Source organism: Periophthalmus magnuspinnatus, chromosome 6, assembly GCF_009829125.3.
Source record: "Periophthalmus magnuspinnatus isolate fPerMag1 chromosome 6, fPerMag1.2.pri, whole genome shotgun sequence".
NCBI classification, from domain to species: Eukaryota; Metazoa; Chordata; class Actinopteri; order Gobiiformes; family Gobiidae; genus Periophthalmus; species Periophthalmus magnuspinnatus.
Window position 1 is genome coordinate 8737471 of NC_047131.1, and position 19650 is coordinate 8757120.

The window sequence follows — 19650 nt, forward strand, 5'->3', positions numbered from 1 at the left end:
AACATCTTAGCAGGTCAAGTTACATTTTAACATAGGACCCCTTATTTGATAGGAGCTTCACAATTCTTACATCCATTGAACTTGTGAGTTTGTGGAGAGTTTCTTTGCAGGATGTCAGAATAGCCTCCCAGAGCTGCTGTTTGGATGTGAACTTCCTCCCGCCCTCATAGATCTTTCACTTGAGGATGCTACAAAGGTTCTCAGTAGGGTTGAGGTCAGAGGAGGATGGGAGCCACACCATGAGTTTTTCTTTTTATGCCCATAGCAGCCAATGATGCAGAGGTATTCCTTGCAGCATGAGATGGTGCATTGTCCTGCATGAAGATGATTTTGCTATGGAGAGCACGGTTCTTCTTTTTGTACCATGAAAAAACGTGGTCAGTGAGAAACGTCATATACTTTACAGAGGTCATTTTCACATCTTCAGGGACCCTAAAGAGGCCAACCAGCTCTCTCGCCATGATTCTGGCCCAAAATATGACTACACCACCTCCTTGTTGACGTTGCATTTTGTTGGGACATGGTGGCCATCCACCAACCATCCACCACTCCAACCACATCTGGACCATCCAGGGTTGCATGGCACTCATCAGTGAACAAGTTAGTCTTAATGTATTTCTGGTCCCACTGGAGCCGTTTCTGCTTGAGAGCATTGGTTAAGGGTGGCCGAATAGAAGGTTTATGCATAACTGCAAGCCTCTGGAGTATCCTTCATCTTGAGGTTCATGGGACTCCAGAGCCACAGCAGCTTCAAATACCTGTTTGCTGCTTTGTAATGGTATTTTAGCAGCTACTCTCTTAATCGGATATATCTGTCTGGCAGAAATCTTCCTCATTGTGCCTTTATCTGCACAAATCCTTGTGTGTTCTGGATCAGCTCTTAATAGTCACACTTAAGTTTTCGTGAAATATCTAAGGTTTTCATAACTTGTCTAATGTATTCAACTATTTCACACTTTTCGGCACTAGAGAGATCCTTTTTCTTTCCTATATCACTTGAAAATGGTGGTCTGAGATTGATTTCACTGACCCAAAGAGCCCTGAGACACAATATCACACATGAGTTTCACTGGAAAACAAAAAATGTACCTTTATGGCACTTAAACACAATTTGCATAGTAGTTTGGAACATGGTGTAGAACTCGACTCCATATTGTCCCCTATAACTGCTGTAACCTCGATGAGCTTCATTTGACTGGAGCAGAACGCTGTGGGTGACGTCACACTCACGTAGTCCACTTGTTGACTTGTTGATTCAGACCCCTGCTAGCATGATGTTAAACATTAACTAATGAACTGTTAAGTCGTGTGCTTAGATCTGTCAAAGCGCTTCTGTATTTTCAGAAAGAAAAAAAACAACTCTCCTCTCATCTTGTCCTGTCGTCCTCCCCTTCCCAGTTTCTCTCTCTCTTGTTTTAACCCAGGCCTGCCCCATATATGTATGTGATTTATCTTTTATATTTCTGTCTAAATTCTTCAGGATCTTTAGCTCTCTTGACCTACTTGCACCGGCGCCAATAACAGGCTCAAATCCAACTGTCACATGAACATCTCAAATGAGGTGATAAACAATAGCCTTTTAGTATATCTTTTCAGACAGTCCTGACCTAATCCTGGCTCAGATCTGGTCCTCATCACTGCTCAGAGGACACATTTTAAAGATCATGTACCTGATTTTTTTTTCCTTATATTTGAGCAAGATTTGTGATGAATTTTATTGTTCCAGAATCAGGAAGCGTGTGTTAGCATGCTAGATATTGTTAGTCTCTGAGAGTAGTAAAATGCTCTTATAAGCTCATTGTGGTGAATAATTAGGATGCTCAGAATGCATAAGGTAAGTGAGTAATAACTCCGGACAACTGCAAACTGTTAAAAATAAACTAGTTCTGTTTTCCACATTTTTTCAAAAAATGTTAAAATGTCAGATACTCTTAATATCAATCACAGCTGGTCTTTAGTCACAGGACAGTTCTATTTTTAATGTTTCAAAGCAGAAAACCAAAATCATGCAGTGGACATCAGGCAAGTGGCCATTTTATAATTTGTCAGGTAGAGTTCCCTATTTTGCAAAGCCCCCCCACAAAATAAAACATGTGATATATAATTGTTAAGAGCTTTTATGTGTTGTCCTGTGGTTCATGAGAAGCTGACATGAGACAGTGTTTGGACAGCTGTGGAGGCCTCTGAGTGGGCTGGAGTCATCTCTACTAACCTTACACCAATATAGAACCCATAGAGACAAGGTTTTATTTACCCAAATGTTTCACATGTATTTGATTTTGTCATCTCCTCCTCTGCATCTTCTGCTCCATCTGACCCTTTCCTCTGGATCATCTCTGGCACTGCTCCTCTACCTCTGCTCCTCTGCCTCTGCTCCTCTGCCTCTCCTCCGCATATATTTTAACCCTTTCTTTTCTCGTTTGCAGCACTACATCTTAGCGTTTGGAGGTATCATCGCGGTTCCTCTGATTCTGGCTGAACCCCTGTGTATCAAAGACAACAACGTGGCCAAGAGTCAGCTCATCTCCACCATCTTCTTCGTGTCCGGCCTGTCCACTCTACTGCAGACCTGCGTAGGGACCAGGTAAAGTCTATACTGCTCTTTATTTCACCGTGCATGTTTCATTTATGGAAAATACATTGAAAACCATGTATTTTACTATGAGTGGGCTCGCCTCTCCACAGACCTAACTCAGTAAAAGGTGCACTATGTAACTTCAGTCAGTATACTCCAGGGCAGCTGTGGTTATGATAGCTTACCACCACCGAGTTTGGAGACAATGAATAATGCAAAATTTGTAAAGCTTTGATATGGAAATAGCACTATGTAAGACTCTCTTCTCCTCAGGTCAGACACTTATTTAGGAGCAACATTTATAAACAAGTAGAAGAATTTATTTAAAATCTCTTTGAAAATGTCTGTTTTATATGTGCACTGTGAACTGAAAACTACTATTGAAACATAAATGCTGTTTGGAAATTGGAATTAGAAATAGAACTTTATTAACAGTGAGAAAGGCAAAAACATCTTACTTCATGGACATAATTCTGGAGGACAGCAAGGTCCCTCTCAGAACTTATGGGAGGCTTTTAACAGGCATTTTATCCCTGAGTTGTTTGGGGTAATAATGGTGGTCCTTCTGATCTTGATTATGTTGAATCTGAACCTCGAGCAGATAAGCTGTAACACCGTTCACTTACATGGAATGCTCTCCGCTCCGTTTGTATTTATTCACTGTGTTTATGTTGCACTTTTTCACCGAAGCAAGTTCCTAGTTTGTGAACTGTGTTCACAGACTATGGCAATAAAAGTCTTCTGATTCTGATTCTGATTCTGATTCTGATAGACCACGGAGTCCACGGGAGCTGATGGCCTTGACGACCTTGACCCCTATTTAATTCAGTCCTCTTTTACACATTTTTAATTTGTCAATTCAAAAAGCAGTTAAACCAGAAAATGGCACATATTTTGCCTTTACATAAAGGTGGGACAACTACAAATAATTTCCGGCCAATATCTAAATGGCCTTGTCTTGCCAAAGTTTTAGAAAAGTTACAATTAATTTACATAAATCCTCCATTTTGACCTTTCACTTGAAGTTTCACTTCATTTCGGCTACTGTCACTGCAACCACAAAAGTTTTACATTTTCTCAGCCCTTGATATAAACAAGATTGTGCAGCTCTGTTTATTGATTTAACTAAAGCTTTTGACTCAGTCGATTATAAAATCTTCTCACAGCGTCTGAAGCAGATTGGATTTGACAGTGATACATGTGATTGATTCAGAAATGATCTTTCAAACAGAACCAGGCTGTAGTTGCCAATGGGTTTAAATCAAGTGAAGGAGTGCCCCAAGGCTCAATTTTGGGCCTGCTGCTTTTTGCTATATTTATTAATTCCATTGGTTGCAATTTAAGAGAAAAATGTAGTGGAGTAGAAAGTATAGATACCTACTCTCAAATGTAGTGAAGTAAAAGAAAAAGTACACACTGTAAAATGTACAACACTACATTGGGCTCTCCTTATGTAAATAAAGATAAAAGAAATGTTGTTAGTCTAGTTTTATTGAATTGGTTGAGTGTTACTTTCTGTAAATGCGTTTTACTTACGAATGGCATGTGAATACAATTGGAGATGTATGTCTGCACTGAACTCTTAAAACCTGCCAAAGGAAAAATTCAGTAAGACACGACTCCTTTAAAATTTGACAAATGTTTGTGCATATTTCACTGTCACTCATGATCATGAAGAATGCCAAGTCTGTTACTCACAAGAGCTCCTGGAGTTTAAGGAGCTCCATTAAATTAGGGCTGTTTGTTGGTCTGTTATAGGTGTTTTTCCATCTCATTTAATCACTCAAAGATGTATTTAGAGTGATTCATGTAGGATTTGGCAAGGAAGTCATATTGGCACAAATGAAAAAAAAAAAAACACTTTGTTGTGATGACGTTTACGGCAACATCACCTCCCACTGGGCTCCACAATTTTCCAACCCGGAAATCAACGGACTTGTTTCTTTTATTAAGTCGTGTTAGATGAATATTGTGATTTAAAATGTCCAAAATATAACAAAATGATCTACGGGTGTCATAGATTATAACTATAGTGCAGACACAAGCACAACATGTTTCTTTAATGCTAACTGCGCTTTGTGGTTTTGTCACAGATTACCGATACTTCAAGGCGGCACGTTCAGCTTCATCACCCCGACCCTCGCCATCCTCGCTCTGCCCAAGTGGCAATGCCCCGCCCCCAAGTCCGGCGCTCTGGCCAATGGAACGGGAGATTACCATGGTGACGAGGTGTGGATGTCACGCATGAGAGAGGTACGAACTATCAAGATTCCAGACAGGGACAAGAGCCAGATTCCTCTATTGATCACACTGTACTTTGACTATGGAATATCCAAAAGACTGATCACTTCTATTAATGACTAGACCCAAGAACTCACCGAATTACAACAAAAAACTGCATTTTAACGATATTCATTTTAGCTACCCTCGTCTGTATTAAATTTTATTGGCTTGATAAAAATTATTTTCTTTAAAACAGTCGAGAAACAAGCCCAATGACTAGGCACTGAATGTTACCAAATATTTTGACACTAAACAAGATATTGCAAAATACTGATTCTAATGCAAAAATATTTATAAAATCCAAGGCCTTTTCTGTGTGTTCTCCCTGTGCAGTAGTAGATAGTTAAATATAATGTAATAAAACACATAAATATCAAGTATTAGAAATACAACTATGGCAGTACTGAATGTTGTTGAAATGGTAGTTCACTTCTTTATTGCAGTATTTATTTATTTCACTTTTCTCTGCATATATGCCCATTTTTCCAAGTTAAGTGAATATTTCTGAACAGGTTTGGAGTTCGTGCTGTCAACATAAATTGCAGCAAACATGATGGAGGGTTTTCTCTTTTCCCCACGCTCTGCAGAAATAGTTGAGATTGTTTCATGTTTTAGTTCAAAGCATCTCATCTTCTAAAATGAAATGGAAGAAGTAGATAGATGTTTCAATAGTCATTCAAATATGACAGAAATGACACTATGTAACTTTTCTGGTGGAGGATCTCTCGCCTGCTAGTCTCCATGGAGATACTGCCTTGAATGTTCCACAATATGACATTGCCTCGATTTTGCAACTATTTGATAACATTTGTTTTATAGTGGTCATAAACAAACGTCTCCCTGAAGTCCCTCTGTGCTCAGGGCGGATTACACAAGCCACTCACTCTACCTCAACAGGACGGCGCTGCGTCCCAAGATACAGAACCTCTTTTGTTAGATCAGCTTCTCTTCCATAGCAACGAGTCCATGGAGCTCATCGCCAGCATAGATCATCACATTCAAGAGGTTAAAAACATCTGCACGTCTGACTAAAAAATGGCTTTTGGAAAATCAAACCTGTCTCATATGAGTTAGTGATGAAAGTGCGAGACATGTGCCTGAGGTGAAGTCAGTGCTGTGCCGTAGAAGTGGAGGGTCTTATTATGTTTGCCTCATAGACTGTAAATATATATATATATATATATATATATATATATATATATATATATATATATATATATATATATATATATATATATATATATATATATATATATAAATGGACATAGCTAACCTGCTAGCCGCCGCGTTCCAAATAGTAAGTGAGCGTGGACGTGCTTCCAGCTCCATCGAAACTGTCACCCCTCCCTCTGTAACTGCTGCAGTGAGCCTTGTCATTTTAGTTTTAAAATGTTCATATTAACCCACTCTACATGATCCTCGTCATTTTATTTAACGATTTTGTGCATTATCCAAAATATGAACATTAATAACTGACAGGTCAGGTGCCTTCTTTCCCCGAGGTTGCTCTCCCGCTAGCATTAATGACAGGTTTGACAGTGTTGCAATGGTGTGGGCGGGAAGAGACATGAACTTCAGCCTTGCTCTGGATTGGCTCTTTGGTTGCTATAATACTTGCAGTCTGAATGTCAAATATGGAACTTGGCTCCAAATTCTCCCATATCACTGCAGCATCGATGAGATTCATTTAACTCATTTGACGCTATGGGTGACGTCACACTTTGTCCAATTCTTTATACAGTCTGTGGTCTGCTCCAAAAGTGGGACCACCTGTTAATTCAATAAAATATCTATCTATTCCTAGACTGTAAATTGTCACATTGATAACAGGGATGACAGGGACGACAGGTGGAGATGAGCATGTTCTGCTCTAACCTGGTTCAATGCATTTTTAATTTGGTCAGTGTTTACTCTACGTGTACCTGTATAAATAAAAACAAAAAAAACAAAAACATCCCGCACCAAGAGTGATGACTTAAATGCCATTCTGTGGTAACTCTCACCAGATTCATATGTGCAGCTCTCTGAATCGAGATCTGTCAGTCTCAGATCAGAGCGTTCAAACAGATACTTCATGGTGACTGCTCAAAGCATCACAACAGCAGAACAAGCCGAAAAATCTAACTTAAATCCCACTTAAATCCAGTTCATATAAAAACACAGACATCTTTCCTCCACAAATGCACAAACACTGACCTCTTGCACAATTTCACAAACAAAATAGTCTGGATTTCTGCTAAAACTGGCTGAAATACGTCTGTCGCCATATTTGTTTTGGTTCTTCCACCGCTGGCTTCCGCACAAACCACAGGGCTGCTCTGTGACTGGTCACTCTCTATCACAAACAAACGCTTCAGCCGGAGAGTAACAACACGGATTCTCAAGGGTTTGTCAGCTCAGAAAGATGTGAGAATTCATCTTGGCGAGGTTAACACTGTGGAACATTCCAAACAACGCAGATTGGACTCCAGAAAAGTTACACTATGCCTTTCCTGGACGTTTTCCTGGCTTGTCATGATAACAATGCATCTCTGTCCCTCAGATCCAGGGAGCCATCCTGGTCTCCTCTCTGCTGCAGATCTTCCTGGGCTTCTCGGGGCTGGTGGGGTTTGTGTTGAAGTACATCGGACCTTTAGCCATCGCTCCCACCATAAACTTGATCGGCCTGTCGCTGTTCATCGAGGCGGGGAAGAAGTCTGGCGGCCACTGGGGCATCGCTGCGCTGTGAGTCTCAAAAACTAAACACACTGAAGACCAGATGGGGGCGATGTGCCAAAAAAATATCACGATTCACTCAAAACCAGATCAGGATTTAGATTTTCACGGCTCATGTCATATGACATGACATATATGAAGGTCCATAACTCTTACCTAGCAACCATAATATTAGCGAGGACCAAAACATGTCTAAATTACACAATTACACAAATACAAATAAACAAATAAATTACCTTTATTTTTTAAATGCAGGTTTAAACAGTCAGAGGTAGAGTGACAGAACTCAACGCTGCTTTCTGTATTTTTGTACTTTTGTACTTTGCAACTTTTTTTTCACAAACTGACACTTAACTGATGTAAAACTATGATAAATATTTAGCACAGGTTCTATCCACCAAACCAAGTCAGAATTAGAGAAACATGAAAGCCTGTCTAACTTGTGTAATAGAGCCTCAGACAGAGCAGTGCCTACAGTTAGCCTCACACCCCCAGGGCATGTTGATGACATCAGCTGTAAAGTATCAATAGGTTATTATGAAGAGGCTGGACTCTTTCCGGTCCCACTTCTATGACTAATCTCTTTTATATGAGTTTTGAGATTTACAGTGAACACAATGTAAAACAATGATGTTCACATGTTGTAGTTTATCAGTGTGCAGGCTGGAGGTAACATGTCGTCTTTAAGACGATATGAGCAGAGGTCCAGAGGTGAGGTTATTACTCAGACTCCAGCAGCTTTACTCTCTCTGGCTCTGCTCCCGTTTAACAAGACAAATGATGTATTTTACAAGGCACAGATCCATGTTTCATTCTCCATGAGATAAGACCCACAACAGAGAGCTGTCTGCTCCTGTCTGCTCCTCTGCCCCTGTCTGCTCCTCTGCTCCACTGCTCCTTTCTGCTCCTCTGCTCCACTGCCCCTGTCTGCTCCTCTGCCCCTGTCTGCTCCTGTCTGCTCCTGTCTGCTCCTGTCTGCTCCTCTGCTCCTGTCTGCTCCTCTGCCCCTGTCTACTCCTGTCTGCTCCTGCCTGCTCCTGACTGCTCCTGTCTGCTCCTGTCTGCTCCTGTCTGCTCCTCTGCTCCTGTCTGCTCCTGTCTGCTCCTGTCTGCTCCTCTGCTCCTGTCTGCTCCTGTCTGCTCCTGTCTGCTCCTGTCTGCTCCTGTCTGCTCCTCTGCTCCTGTCTGCTCCTCTGTCTCTGCTCCTCTGGCTCTGCTCCTCTGACTCTGCTCCTCTGACTCTGCTCCTTTTCACTGCAGACTTGAATGATGAGTGAGGTTTAATCCTGGTTTATGCTGAATACTCTGCCCCCTTGACTTTTGACCCCTCATTTATATCCACTGTAGCAGATAACACTCATATTAGTGTCACGAGGCTGACAAATCACCTCAAAGTTTTTAAAAAGTACAGTTTTCAGACCCCATATTTTCACTCTTTACTTGAGTAATACTGTATATAATACAGTGTAACAGTACTCTTACTTGAGTAGGCAAGGCAAGTTTATTTGTATAGCACAATTCATACACAAGGTAATTCAAAGTGCTTTACAGAATAAGAAAGACATTAAAATCACACAAATCAAAACATAAAAAATCACAATTAAAATTACCATTAAAACAGAAAAGTGCAGAATAAAAATCCTTTAATATGGACAGATAAACAGAACTGTTTGAGCCTGTCTCACATCTTCAGGAAGATTGTTCCAGGTTTTAGCTGCAGAAAACTGAAACACAGATTCCCCATGTTTAGTCCTGACTCTGGGACCAGCAGGAGGCCGGTCCCTGAAGTCCTCAGAATGTGAGATGGTTCATATGGCACTAGGCCATGGAGAGACTTGTTTACAAGCAGAGCTGCTTTAAAGTCTATTCTTTGAGCCACAGGAGCCAGTGCAGAGACCTGAGCACAGGACACATTTGCTCATCCTTTCTGGTTCTAGTCAGGACCTGAGCAGCAGTGTTCTGGATGTACTGCAGCTGTGTTAAGGCTCGTTTGGAGAGGCCAGTGAGCAGAACATTACAGTAGTCTAACCTACTGGAGACAAACACATGGATAAGTCTAAGTCTGTTTTTGACAGTAAACCTTTGATTTTTGCAATGTCCTTTAGGTGGCAAAAAGCTGCAGATGTTATTGATTTGATGTGGCTGCAGATGTTATTTTGATGTGTTATTGAGTCTGAGTCCATTATTACCCCTAAATTTTGAAGGTTTTAGAGAGAGGGACTGGAGGTGACTGCTGACACTTTCTCTATGTTTCTGTGGGTCAAACATGATGACTTCAGTCTTGTCTGAGTTAAGCAGAAGAAAGTTGTTTTGCATCCACACACTGATCTGTTGGATGCAGTCTCAGAGTAAAAGTTGTTGTTCCTCTTCCCACTGTGAGTAAGTCTAAAGTGACAAACGCTTTATGTTGACAATATGAAATGATTTGAATATTTGTGTTTCTTGAGGCTCCTTCAGATGTGATTAAGCAGCAGATTTCAGTTATGTTTTTATTGTTAAAATGGCTTTGTAACATTTGTCTGTTTAGTTTCATAGTTTATCAAGTAAAAAACAAAGCCAGGGCAAGTAGAGTGCAATCCACACATAAAGTAACTCAAAGCATTTTACAGAGAGTACAAATCAAAACATAAATAATCCTCCTAAAATGGACATCAAAACAGAAGAGTGCAGAATAAAAGCCTTTCAGTCATGTGCACAGATAAACAGAACCGCTTGGAGCCTGGATTTAAACATTGTCTAAGTAGAGGCCTGTCTCACATCTTCAGGAAGACTGACGATGATTCCTGATTCGTCTTAACTCTGGGCACTGGCAGGAGACTGGGACTAAACCAGAACCAAACACAACTAAACCAGGACTAAACCAGGACTAAACCAGGACTAAACCAGGACTAAACCAGGACTAAACCAGGACTAAACCAGGACTAAACCAGGACTAAACCAGGACTAGGTGCTAGTGCCATGAAGAGATAATCAGGATTTTTGCAATATATAACCTTTCTGGCAGAGGTTTGGTGTCCTGTTTATCTTCAATGGGATGTTATTGCTCTGCCTGGAATGTTCCAAGTATGGCATTAGAACTCATGCATCTCTTACATTTATTCAATTACAGGTGTTTGTATAGCCAAATATACCTTAGGAACACACATTCTCACTGTGCACGGGGTCTCCACTTCACAGATCTGACCTGTAACTTGGCATAGTGGTGTCAGCTGCTTGTCTCCATGGTGATAGATACGTTTCATGCGACTGGTGGTTTTAACGATAACATTGGAGTTTGCGACAACCACAAACTTGCTATATTACAACAAAAATCCCAGAAAAAAAGTTCCACAGTATATCTTTAAACATCATGGCTTCAGGTTTATTACAACATTTAAGTTCTTGTACTTATTTTAGGTCAGTTTCCTCTTCTGTCTCTGGCGTCTGCCTCTTTATCCCTGTAAATACGGTTGTATAAATCCCATGTATTTAACTCAAATCTTCTCTTGCAAAAACAGTATGTCTGCGGTGCGTTTGTGGTCTCCTGGCGCAGTGGGACTTCTTTAAATCAGTTTAAATCCTGCTGCTTTTTGGCCATGTTTCACGCTCCATGGGACGTTCTCAGCGCATAGCTGGAGTAGACCTGAGCACAGCAGGTCCTGTCACATTAACTCACAAATGATGAAGTTCTTTTGACAGTCCAATACTTTTTTCTTTTTTTTTTTTTTTTACCCCTAATCTCTCTCAGCAGGAAGTGGAGTAAATGTGTCGACAGCATGTAGGACCTGCAGAATCTGGAGTCAGGCCAAGTTTAGGTTTCACTTATAGAGCTTTAAAGAAGGGAGGAGGAGGGAAAGACTGAGCGGGTTTATAATGTGAACACTCATACACTGCCTGACCAAAAAAAAGTCACCACCTGGATTTAACTAAGCAAATACATACAGGGTTGCTGCAGTTGGTCAGGTCTAGGTTCAGCAACAGTCTGTGCTACTACCTGAATATACTGAATGACCAGGTTATTCTATCAGTGGATTTTTTCTGCCCTGATGGCACGGGCATATTCCAAGATGACAATGCCAGGATTCATCGGGCTCAAATTGTGACAGAGTGGATCAGGAGCATGAGACATCATTTTCACACATGGATCGTCCACCACAGAGTCCAGACCTTAACCCCATTGAGAATCTTTGGGATGTGCTGGAGAAGCTTTGTGCAGCGTCAGACTTGACCATCATCAATGCAACATCTGTGTGAAAATTGAATGCAACACTGGAAGGAAATAAATCTTGTGACTTTGCAGAAGCGAAATCGAAATAATGCCACAGCAAATGTGTGACCTAATCAAAGCTAAAGGAGGAACAACCAAATATTAGAGTGTGTGACCTTTTTTATTTTTTTTTGGTGACGACTTTTTTTTTTGACCAGGCAGTGTATTTAGTTTGAGTTCTTTTCTCAAACAGGAAACACTCTGTTCCACCTTGTGATGTCATGTGGTAATACAGGAAGTGCTCCACTGTGTTTTTAAACTCCACACACCTTCACTAGAATCATTTGGATCAGTTCAGTCCTGGAATTGTCAATCTCTACTGAACTAAAGGTAAAAGGAGCTGTTAACTTGAAAACTCACACACAACACACAAACTCCAGGCCTGTTTTTGAGGAGGCAACAACATTATAACATGACTTAATGATCACAAGAGTCAGTTTTGTGTAGTATACCTGAGATGTGGATAATTCTTTAACATTTTGTTCATTGTAAACCACAATATTGATCTAAAATAACCTTATAATAGAAACGGATCCACTGACTTCCTGTTCAAACCTGCAGAACTCAATGTCATTATGAGAAATAAAGAAATCATATTTAAATATTTAAAATGACTTAATTAAAGCCACAGTGTTTCTTTGATTTGAAAATCTGCCCAATTATATTTTGTATTTTAGTGATATCAAATAAAGAGCATCTCTCTCTGCCCCCCCCTCTCTCCCTCCCTCCCTCTGCCTCCCTCTCTCTCTATCTTTCCCCCTGTCTCTCTCTCCCCCCCCTCTCTCTCCCTCCCTCTCGCCCACTTTCTCTCTCTCTCTCTCTCTCTCTCCCTCCCTCCCTCTCTCTCACCTCCAGGACAGTGTGTCTGATCCTCCTCTTCTCTCAGTACCTGAGTAAAGTGGATGTGCCCATGATCACCTACAAGGACAAAAAGTGGAAGGTTTTCCAGTATCCACTCTTCAAACTCTTCTCTGTGAGTAACAACACAGTGCCACCTACTGGACAGCTGAGGTCTAGGAGAGGCAGAGGAGAGGGTCAGATGGAGCAGAGGAGAGGGTCAGATGGAGCAGAGGAGAGGGTCAGATGGAGCAGAGGACAGGGTCAGACGGAGCAGAGGACAGGGTCAGATGGAGTAGAGGACAGGGTCAGATGAAGTATTGTTTCTGAGTGACTGGTTGTTGTTTTTTGTCTCCTCCTGCAGGCGCTCTTTGGCATGTGTGGTGGCTGGCTCCTCTGTTTCCTCCTCACAGTATTTGAGGTGCTCCCGTCCAAACCGGAGGAGTATGGTTACTCCGCTCGCACTGACATCAGCCTCGACGCCGTCAGTAACTCTCCCTGGTTCCATGTGCCGTATCCAGGTATGTTCTGATCTCTTCTGTCACTTTACTCTGTCAATAACTGTTCTTTTGGACATTAGAGGGTCTATACTCTGCATTATTTAAAGGTCCTGTATTACACTAAACTGACTCTTGTGAACTGTAGACATGTTATAATGCTATTACCTCCTCAAAAACAAACCTGGAGTTGTGTTTTGTTTCATTCACATGTCCACATCTCCAAAGCTCAAAATGCTCTGTTCCACCTTGTGATGTCATGTGGTAGTTTTCAAGTTAACTGCTCCTTTTACCTCTTGTTCAGCAGAGATTGGCAATTCCAGGGCTGAAATCATCCAAATGATTTTAGTGGAGCACTTCCTGTATTCACACATGACATCACAAGATGGAGCAGAGTGTTTTCATCTTGAGAGAAGAGTGTGTGAAACATGTGTGAATGAAACAAAACACGACTCCACGTCTGTTTGTGATGAGGACAACAACATTAGAACAGAGATCAGAAAATACTGTAATATGGGCCCTTCAAAGAAATACTACAGAAAATGTTGTACTTTTGTCCCCTCATCAGAAATATATCTAGAGCTGTATTTTGTTTCATTCACGCTTGTTTCATTAATCTATTAATCCAAAGTCATGTTCTCTGAGCCTCAAAAAAGCCCTGTTTGCATTTTTGTCCAGCTTGTTGTGTCACAGATAAAACGCTGCACTTCTCCTGTGCAGTTTTAAAGCCCATAAACGTCACCAAACTCATGCTGAGGTCAAACTGTGTTGACAGCAAACGCATGGCTCTATTAGCATAGCAGTCACAGGGGATAACGACTTAGTTTATTTACTTTCTAAATATTAATTTCCGAAGCTGACAGCAGAGGGAGCTCCGGTGTCTAAACACCTCATTGGAAATGGAGGTGAAGTTTATAGTATATTTTCCAAATGCAGACATCAATTTAATCAGAAAATGAGAAATACTCACCCCAAGGCGACCAAAAGCAGGATTAAGAGGGATTTAAAGAATGCATCATATTTGTGCTTTAAAATGCTTATTACAGATTAGATCACTAATTTCTCTAGAACACAGTTAAGATCAATTATATCTAAGTATGAGCAAAATGTGTTTCTTGTGTTGACATTGTGCTGAACTTTTGGATATAATTCTCCCTCGTGTGATTCTTCAAACTGCTTCTTCTGTGATGTAAAGTGATAAGTGATATTTACAACAGCTATTACCCCATATTAGGTCAAAATAAGAGAACAATTTAAAAAAAAACCTGTCATACGTACTCTAATCTTCTCTGCATGAATGAAAAACAGAACATATATGAAAATAAACTCCTGAGGCTAAACCTTAACTTAATGTCAGATCACTCTTTAATTAGATCATAATTTGTTCCAGTATAAGTTCAACTCTTAAAGGCATTTCTATGTAACAGGAGGATTGTGTAATATGTCAAACCTGTGTGAAACTGTGTGACGCCTCGTATAAATCTGTCATCCACTGTAACGACGCATACAGCGGAACCAGCAAAAGTGTGGGCATGCCTTCTTTTTTTCCAACGTATTTTTTTATTTAATACGACTTTCTACATTTTATATACACACAGAAGATATTCAAAGTCACCAGCCTTTGCTTCGACAGCGCTGCAAAACATAGAAGCGCCTGATTTATCTGTTTTTAATGTTCATATGTCAATTTGCAGACAAAATAAAAACAATGTGAACATTTTAAGACCAAAATGATGAGCCTGACAGCAGCAGTTACAGACAGAGGGACCATAGCTTTTCAGTAGAAAGTGAATTGGAGCCAGAGTTGATAGAGCCGGAAGCGCGCCCATGCTCACTTCCTATTTTGAACATGGCAGCTGGCGGTTTAGCTACGTTCATTTACATATACAGTGCTGCAAACCCTTGACATCCTTTCTATGAGTTCCTGGATAAATTCTCCCTAAATGGTTTTCACTTCAGAGCTGTGTCGCATCAGGGTCAAGAAATTCCAAAAGTGCAAACTGCAGGGTTCAAAGCAAAGGGTAAAGGCTTATTTTGAGTTTATCTTTTATTTTCTACACTCCATTTGTGCCATTTCATAGTTTTGATGACTTCAGTGAGACTCTACAATGTAAATAATCATGGAAATAAAGAAGAATCCAAAACTTTGTGTGTCCAAACTTTTAACTGGTCGCGTAACTGTAAAACATGTTCAGATCATTTTAAAGACACCGTCAGAGTTATGAGTGATGAGGCCACTCGCTCAGGGTCTGATGTCTGTCTGTGTGTTTTAAATACTGAAGCCCTGTGTTCAACCTGATATGTGTAAATACTCATATCTTATAAGATCTAGAGGGCCAACGTCAGAAAGTCAAAGGAATGTTTTACAGTTTTAACCTGAGCTGGAGACAAGTCAGAATTCTGTGGTGGAATTTGCTGTTTGACTGTGCCATTGCAGATGAGTTGACCTGGTTTATGCTTAATATCTCTGTATAAATCATAGTCTGTATATATAAATGGACATAGCTAACGTGCTAAGTAGGAAGTGATCGCCAATGTCCCCAATTCACTTTGCTTTCAAAAATTTCACCCCTCTCTCTGTAACTGCTGCGGTGAGCCTCATCATTTTGCTGTCAAAATGTTCACGTTAACCCGCTCTACATCCTGGTATTTGTATTTCCCAATTTTGCCTTCTTTTGCCAAGGCAAAAGAAGGCGTGGTGACGTCACACTCACTTAGGCGTGGTGACGTCACACTCACTTAGTCCACGTCTCTATACAGTCTATGGTATACATGCACATTAAATCATTTTTTTAGCTTCACAAAGTGTTGCCATCGTTCAACAATTTCTTTTCTTAACAGCTCTTTCAAAAATAGTGAATCTCTAATAGAGTTACCTATTAAGTGCTTTTATTGTTCAAAATCGTCTCAGACTGCGAGCGGACATACATTCTGACTCTTATTTTACCTTATGTGGCTCCTCCTGCTTTTTACCATGGAAATCTTGTTCCTTTCACCATAATATTCCACAGTATGGCATAAAGCTCATCTGTCTCCATGGAGAATGCACTTGTTTCCATGGAATCATGTATGGGATGTTCCATGACACACACGTCAAAACTGGAACTAAACCTGGAGCAGGACCAAACCAAGTCAGGACAAAACCTGGGATCAAACTCAGACCAGTCTGGCGTCAGTGCACAGACATGCCCTGTGCTTTGGTATTGTAAATAACAGATCTCGTGAGCCAAGCGTTTAGTGGTGTACGTGGCGAGAGTCGGGCTGATCACAGTGGGAGATCAGATGTTTTGGTTGGTTCTCTTGTTTCTCCTGATACAGAGAGAAGCCTTGTCTCAGCAGGAAGTCCAGGCTGGATCTCCTCACATGCCTCTGGAGAACATATTTTACATCCAAATTTACAGACAGGAACACGCTTTTATTGTAATGCAGTGACAAATCGATGCTAAGTAAAACTAAAAACCACTATAGCCCAGAGATTACGACTATGGGATATGACTTGGCCAGTGCCCAATTTTTTCCTATCTGTTTGAGCAAAATTTATCTCTTGAGTTCAAACTGTGCACTGTGTGATGTCTGCATCTGATTATAAAGCCTTTTATTTATTTCTTTATCTGTATTCATACAGGGGAACCCAATGAAAGCACTTGGGCCCTCTTTTTCATAGGCACTGTAATAGTGAAAGAAGTGATTGCAGAGCAGGTAGAGAGCTGAAGGGAGTTTTATCTGATCAGATGAGTGAAGGTACAAACAGCAGGCACATGAGTTACATTACAAAGGAGCCTTTTAGTACTTATACACTGAGAAAGGTACTATCTATAGAAGGTTGGTCCAATAAGGATTTAAACCATTTTTGCATCTCTCTGTGTAAAACCCTACATGGATATACCTCTAACTGTTACCAGAAGGTAGAATATGTCACTGAAAAGAAGGCTTGCAAAGGGTTAGGGTTAGGTATAGTATATATAGGTAAAGTATATAAGTCCATGTAAAACATTAAAAATAGGAGCAGGTGTGTGGATAAAAGTTTATCAGATTAAATAGCTGCTGCGTCACCAACATATCAAGTGTTGATTTTCCTTGGAGTGTATTCCACTTTTATGAAACAAAGCTGCTAAAAGCCCTCTCTCCCATCTCGGTTTTGGTGTAATAAAACGAAGGACAGAGTGAAAGAGTGGATCCAAAGTTTCTAAGCAGAGGCTGAGGTCTGCATGTACCACATCCTCGTGGTCCAGTACGGAGAGGAAGTTGCTTGAACAATGTAGTTTCTGTAAATCAATGGGATAAAACGTTTTTGTGTGTAATAAAATGATCATACCATCAAACTATATACAATTTACAGAATTTTGAGGTATGTTTTTTAAAGGATAAGTTTTCAGCCAAGCCCAAACCAAGATATTTTAATCAATGTGTCATTTACTGCATAAAGATTTGTAACTTGCACATCACTTATTATTATTATTTTTATTCATATACTTAGGTTTATTTGCATTCAATGATAATTTAAGATTTATGAGGGCATTTTGGATTTCGTAAAAATCTTGTTGCATACAAAACAGTATAATCTGTATATACATATAACCAGTGTCTTTTAAACTGTAACCAATAAAATTAATAAAAACAATAAAAAAATAGAGGGCCCAAAATTGAGCCTTAGGGCACTCACACTTTGCTTAAAGGCAAAGAAAAAAAAAGAAAAAAAAAAGATTTAAACCCATTGTCTACTACTGCCTAAGTCCTGTTTTAAAGATAATTTTTTAATCAATCACATGTAGCATTGTCAAAACCAACATGCTTCAGACGCTTCAAGAGAATTTTATGATCCACTGAGTCAAAAGCTTTAGTTAAATCAATAAACAGAGCTGCACAATCTTATTTGTATCAAGGGCTGAGAAAATGTCATTTAAACCTTTTGTAGTGGCAGTGACAGTTTATGAAACCTGAATGATAAAACTCCAAAATTGAGCATTTATTTAGGTAAACTGTAACTTGATTTGCAATTAACTTTTCTAAAACTTTTGCTAGACAAGGTCATTTAGATATTGTCTGGAAATTATTGACATTTGTAGTTGTTCCATCTTTGTGTAAAGGCAAAATATGTGGACTTGTTTGGGTCTGTGGAGTGGAGAGCATTTAAGACCTCCATGTAAGTGAAAGGTCTTGAAGAGTGTGACTGTTATCTGCCCGAGGTTCAGATGGTTCAGACCACTATTATGATCCAAAACGCCACATACAGAGATAACACGTCTATTAAAAGCATCACATAAGTTCTGAGAGGCATCTTACTGTCCTCCAGAACTTTATTATGTCCATGACGCTTTGTTGGTGCAAACATGAAGTAAGATGTTTTTGCCTTTCTAACAGTTAATAAAGTTCTATTTCTATTATAAATGCACAATCCAAACCTATCTGTGAGTGCAGTTTTCTTGGCAGCATCCATCCACACATGTTTGAATAATATTGTGATCTCTCCCTGTTCAACTCTCTTTACAGTTAGCAGTACAAGTCTGTCCAAATCCAAGTCGCCCATTTTCTCACATGGTCATTTTCATAAATAAAATATAATAAATAAATAAATCCAACAATATACTACAACTTCACAAAACTGATGTGATGTTCAGTAGTTTCATGGGGGATGCACGCTGATTGTGTTGTGAAGCGCTCTGAAGGGGGAGTGAGCGTAGAGAGCAAAGGGAAACTTATTAAACAAGTTGATTTTGGTGAATATAGCATTTTCAAAACAATAAAAGCTAACATGGTGGTACATATGTTCTGCATTAATGATGTACACTCCACAGAAGTGTCATACCCCCTCTTTAAACTCTTCCCTGTGGTCCCTCAGGTCAGTGGGGCTTGCCGACTGTCAGCGTCTCCTCCGTTCTGGGGATGATGGCTGGAGTCCTGGCCTCGACCATGGAGTCCATCGGGGACTATTACGCCTGCGCGCGACTCTCTGGCGCCCCCCCTCCGCCCACACACGCCATCAACCGAGGCATCGCGGTGGAGGGCATCGGCTGTATCATGGCAGGGCTGTGGGGCACCGGCAATGGCACCACCTCCTACAGCCAGAACATCGCAGCGTTGGGCATCACCAAGGTAACAGACTAATGTGATGATGTCACTACTGGGTCCAACCTGGTTTTAGCTTTGTTTTTGCTCCATAATCATCAAACGAGAGACGGTTACCTTTAAAATGTGTATGTTTAACCACAAATTGACAATAATGCAGTAATAATCTATCATAACATAGGATTATCAGTGTGTATATCTCACTGTGAATGAAACAAAACACAACTCCAGGTCTGTTTGTGGTGAGGAAACAACATTATAACGTAGAATAGTCTAATATGGGACCTTTAAATGCAGATTTTTGGGTCTAGTCAATAGAAATGATCAGGCTCAACACTGGTGAATTTACCTTTTTGAAATTTCATGGCAAAGCGCAGTGTAATCTATAGAAAAATCTGGTTCTTGCTCCCATCTGGGATTATGACATCTGA

At 40.3% G+C, this 19650-nt stretch overlaps 1 protein-coding gene across 1 annotated transcript in view; it reads left to right on the plus strand.

Moving 5' to 3' along the window:
* The window catches only part of si:dkey-106n21.1 (solute carrier family 23 member 1), a 58488-nt gene that overhangs the window by 21093 nt on the left and 17745 nt on the right, over positions 1–19650 (plus strand). The window contains exons 4-9 of the mRNA XM_033968320.2: positions 2427–2584; positions 4669–4828; positions 7401–7582; positions 12675–12792; positions 13021–13177; positions 18993–19246. Of these exons, the coding sequence (XP_033824211.1) occupies positions 2427–2584; positions 4669–4828; positions 7401–7582; positions 12675–12792; positions 13021–13177; positions 18993–19246 (1029 nt within the window). The remainder of the gene's footprint in view (positions 1–2426; positions 2585–4668; positions 4829–7400; positions 7583–12674; positions 12793–13020; positions 13178–18992; positions 19247–19650) is intronic.